This window comes from Halyomorpha halys, unplaced genomic scaffold, assembly GCF_000696795.3.
Source record: "Halyomorpha halys isolate HHAL.00 unplaced genomic scaffold, Hhal_1.1 Scaffold1704.1, whole genome shotgun sequence".
In the NCBI taxonomy this organism is placed as follows: Eukaryota; Metazoa; Arthropoda; class Insecta; order Hemiptera; family Pentatomidae; genus Halyomorpha; species Halyomorpha halys.
In genome coordinates this window covers 105,090-109,891 of record NW_027107560.1, presented here as the reverse complement: position 1 = coordinate 109,891, position 4,802 = coordinate 105,090, and the positions used below count along the sequence as shown (strand labels likewise).

The window sequence follows — 4,802 nt, the reverse complement described above, 5'->3', positions numbered from 1 at the left end:
ATTAATTTGCCTTCTGAATCCTCATGCCACTGCCACTGACTTGTTTTTAGTAAGGTAATTTTTTATTTTTAACATCGGAGTAAGTTATTATTTCATTATTTATTTTTAAGCTTCAAAATTATTTTCACTACTACATAGACAAATAATTCAAATGGATGTTGGAACAGATAACGATCTTCCATTTCTGACTTCAGTTTGTGAATATAAATTCCTTGGATATATGTGACTTCCGCTAGTTGTATCTAATGAAAAAAGTAAGGAATCGATAAATTAAAATAATAAACACCAAACCGTTCATCCAGTGTAAATCCTACATTATATCATCTTTATTTTACAAGAATAGTGTAAATTTCATTCTACTTAGTTCATAATATGAAAATAATTCATTATAAAAATCCTATTTATTATTTACAAATTCTTCACTTATTTCACAGCCCAATGTATATACGGAGAATACCTAGGCTGTTTCGAAGACAAAGGTAATCGCTTGATGGCAGACTATCGAATGGACCTCAGTGATATCAACAACCCTCCAAAGTGCATGAAGATATGCCAGCAACTCTCGTATCCATATGCAGCTGTCGAGAATGGGTAATTTTGCTCATCAACTTCTTTTTTCTCATAGATATACATGATTTAAACTTCTTGAACTTTCTTATTTAAATCAAGAACCGAGATGATTGTTAATAAGATGAAGATGACGCCAGCAGTCTCCTCCTTTTTAAATATAAGTAGTAGTAAATAACTAGAAACTACATATTTGTTGTATTTATTAAAGCATATTATTTAAGGTAATCAGAGTTATATTTATTCAGCAACGCCTTAAGAAAAATCGATCAATCAAATAATTACACGACAACAGATTGATACTCGATTTTGTACAAAGAAATCGGGGAAATGAAACCCTACAAAATAGAACAAAAACATTTTTATGACGAGATGAATATTCTCCATCTTCAATAATTTTGGATAACAAGGAAATAAATTTATCCATTTTTATATGCTTCTGGCGATTTTTTCGGTAAATTTAATATTATTTAAAGAATATCTAATTTTAAATTTGTCAAACCAACCATTACTTGCTTGAAATACCGTGTTAGAATCTTCATATAATCTGGTCTTCCAGTCTTCATGTGAACTAAGAGCCTCAGCTTGAATAATTGAAAAACTCAGAGGAACATTATTTTGATGTTGATCATCAATCATATGATGACTAGGGATAGGATTTTTATGTTTTCACATATTTTTACCTGACCATGATATCTTCGATTCCTTAATAACTAACGATGTTTCAAGACATTTCTTGCCAAAAGAAGCCATTTTTATTTCACATATTTTTAAATATTTAGCATTTTTTACATATTGTTATATATTTTGTTGTAAATCACATATTTTCTGAAATATTTGTTATTTTTTACATATTTTGTCCTGAATCATGTATTTCCTTAAATTATTTGTTCAATTGCAAATAGATTTTTCGCAGCAACTACGTAAAATTCAAGAGAACGTAAGAAACTTAAAGGTGAAATTTATCATTTATCATAATTAGTGCGTAAAAATTCTATATTTTCATCTTTGAATACAAATTAAAAGCCGTGGCAATAATAAATTTTCACACATAATTACATCAAGAATTTCTCAGAATCAATTAAAAAGAGCAAGGGTCTTATTCCTGTAGCATTTTCCTAGAATTTGTTTGTTTACTCCTCAATCCATTTCTCTGTTTCCCCTCTTCCCATGGTCCTTTCTCATCTTAGTCTTGTTTCACTCCCCTAGTTTAATTACAATTACTAATTAATATCTTGTTATTGAACAAATCGTAGATCTGTTTCCACCGTACAAACTTCCGATTGAAGCAATAGATTCACCGTTTTCAGAACGTTTAATTACTTCTATCTTTGTCTCGAAGAGCTTGTATGAAGCTTATGAGTCCTTAATTTCTTTTTGATGAATGGAATATGGTCCGGGTGCGGTAAAAAAAAACTCAGTAATAAAAAAAAAATAGTAGATAATTATACTATTTTATTGAGCCAACGTTTCGCCCCACGTTGCAGGGCTTCGTCAGGGCTAAAATTTCTTTTTGTTCGTTGTTCTTGTTGCTGTTTTTCCGTTTCTGTCTCATATTCATCAATTTATAAGGGCGAAATATTTAAACTTAAACATATAAATTAGCAAAATACACAACACTATTATGATTTACACATTTTCAGATAATGACCCTAAAGTGCTTGGATAGTAATATAAAACACTTCATATTCATATGTTATCGTGAATTCCACTGATTATCCTGTTACAGTTGCAAATTTAAAGAAAATAGATCACTTAGTTCCGAAGAAAAGCCACGATGTTTTGTTAGTTTTTTAGAGCAAACGGACGGATTTTTTGTTTACTGGATTTTTAGATTCCATTAATCTTACGTAAGTTTTGATTCTACGTAAAGTATAAATTTTGAAAGGGATAATATTTTTTTTTTTATGAGCGATAACAAAGGTTCATTATTGAAAAAATAAACTAATAGGCCTTAACTTGTCACGCCGTTTTCCAATTTCCGATTAAATATTGCTTGATTAAACTTAACGTCCCCTTTTCCCATTTTAAGCAAATATTTCAAAAGTGATATAGGACCATCGCTTCCCGGGGGTCTTAGTGGGGCGGGTCCGGCCGGGAGGGATTGCCTAATTATTGATCAATGAAACAAAAAATACATTAATTAAACTTATAATAATCCTGCTTATTTATCAACGAAGTTCTTACACTTTTATAATTTCAGAAACATGCTGACTATTAAACTTTTCCCATTACTTCTCCCCCCATACTTCTGAATTTTATTGTACATTATCACACTAAACTCATTTTTAATTTTTATATTTTACCAGAAACCAATGCTTCTGTAGCAAAGACAAACCTAGCGAAGCAATGAAGAAAAGTGAGAACGACTGTCAAAGTTCATGCCCCAACAGCAAACAGAAGTGCGGAGGTTCCTGGCGGCTGGCGGCTTATTCTGTCCACCCCTTCGTCATACCTATAGAAGGTAACATTAAAGCTTAAAACACCCAATTCTTCTACAACTGTTCACATTAAAACAAAAATACATTATCACATTAAAAATGATTTTCTTTAATAACTATTTAACGTGGTGATCATAATTACGGGGACCAGGGTGGCTCAGTGAGTAAGACATATAATAAGGCAATAATCATCAGTGGTAAATAATTATTTATTTTGTTACTGTAACCGTGAGTCAACCCCATGGGTTCGAGGGAGCCCTCCTAGGTCCACTCGGCCTCGATAAAGTGAGTACCCTTAATTGGGGAAAAATCTCATGGATGATCTCTTTGCACAACCATTGTACAAGAAACAGTACTTCCTTTCAAAGTAATCAGTCCCTGACCCTTCACGGTTTTTCAATGAATTTCATTTTTATCATGGAAAGTACGATTATAACAGTATTCCCGGAACTTATACATAATTACATACTATCGAAAGAGCAGGGGTTGCCCAGAAAATGAGAAACTGAACTTCTAGCTCCCGAATTTCGATTTCAGCTTTTATTGAAAATTATACTTCTATGTTTTAGCATCCGAGGTTTAACTTGAGTTAGATAAACTTTCCTGCGATAAAACATCTAGCACCAAAATTGAGAAATTGGGATCTGATCATTAATTAATTAAAAGCTTATAGGTCAGTATGTTACTGTCCACATCACGTCTTACTTAGTGTGACTGTTGGCCAAGAAATAGTTCCGAAACACTTCATTAGTTAAGGTTTGGCGCGGCATTTATTTTAGCCAATATCAGGAAAACTATTACTCCTACGAAGAAAAACATCATAAATAACTTTACAGCGCATTAAACTAGCTTCAATTTGAGTGCTAATTGGCGTTTGTACGTCTAAGAGTTCCTGGCATTTAGATTTCCCACAATAAATTCACTAACTATTAATTTTTCAGTAAATGTTTTATGAAATGTTGCTTAAAAAAAAAAAAAAAAACTGTATCTAGGAAACTATTGAACGTAAAGAGCTCAGTTAGGGCTCATATTTAAGTGAATTTAATCTACTTTAAATGAGGTTTCTTTTGTTGTAGGTAGTTTTAACTAAGAATGAAAAATTATTTTAAAATTTTTTTTAAACAGCCGCCATTTTTTATTCTTCCTAACTATACCTGGCAGGCTCATCAATTTTGACTAATAATTATACATAGTTTTCATTAAAGAAATAAAAAATCGGGGTGATATAACTTTTTTTCTCCTCTAGGACTCTTGTACTTATTATATATAGAATACTATATATTATATAGAATATATAAAACAGATTGGTCCCTTGAACAAGCAGTTCTAAATCTATGATTTTGTATCATATTAATGGTCATTAATTTTAAATGGATACTTGATTAACTACTGAATTTTTGTATAAAAATTGGAAAAACCAGAAATAAAAAAAACAGAAAAAAAAAAACACCAAAAGATTTCTGAATGTGCTACAGCATAGCACATATCCGAATTTCTCAGGTTTCAGGTATCCTTCAATTGTAAGATTACTGTTGTGTTAAAGATATAAACTCAAAAATGCTAAATCTTTAATAAGAAAAGACATTATCTTTAACAATAATGTGTTCTCTGTTACTCTACAGCTGAAGGGACATATATTGGATGTTACCAAGACTCTGGGGAGAGACTTCTAAATAACTTTAGAATCGATTTTCATGAAATCAACAACCCAAAAAGATGCATACATGTATGCACCAGTCTCGGATACCTGTATGCAGGAACAGAAAATGGGTAAGTTAGAATAAAGTATATATA

At 31.3% G+C, this 4,802-nt stretch overlaps 1 protein-coding gene across 1 annotated transcript in view; it reads left to right on the top strand.

The window, feature by feature from the left end:
- Nucleotides 1-434: 434 nt before the first annotated feature.
- LOC106690400 (uncharacterized) overlaps nucleotides 435-4,802 on the top strand; it is a gene marked incomplete at its 5' end in the record, with an annotated part of 9,839 nt that continues 5,471 nt past the window's right edge. The window contains 3 exon segments of the mRNA XM_014435838.1: nucleotides 435-591; nucleotides 2,877-3,031; nucleotides 4,631-4,778. Of these exon segments, the coding sequence (XP_014291324.1) occupies nucleotides 435-591; nucleotides 2,877-3,031; nucleotides 4,631-4,778 (460 nt within the window).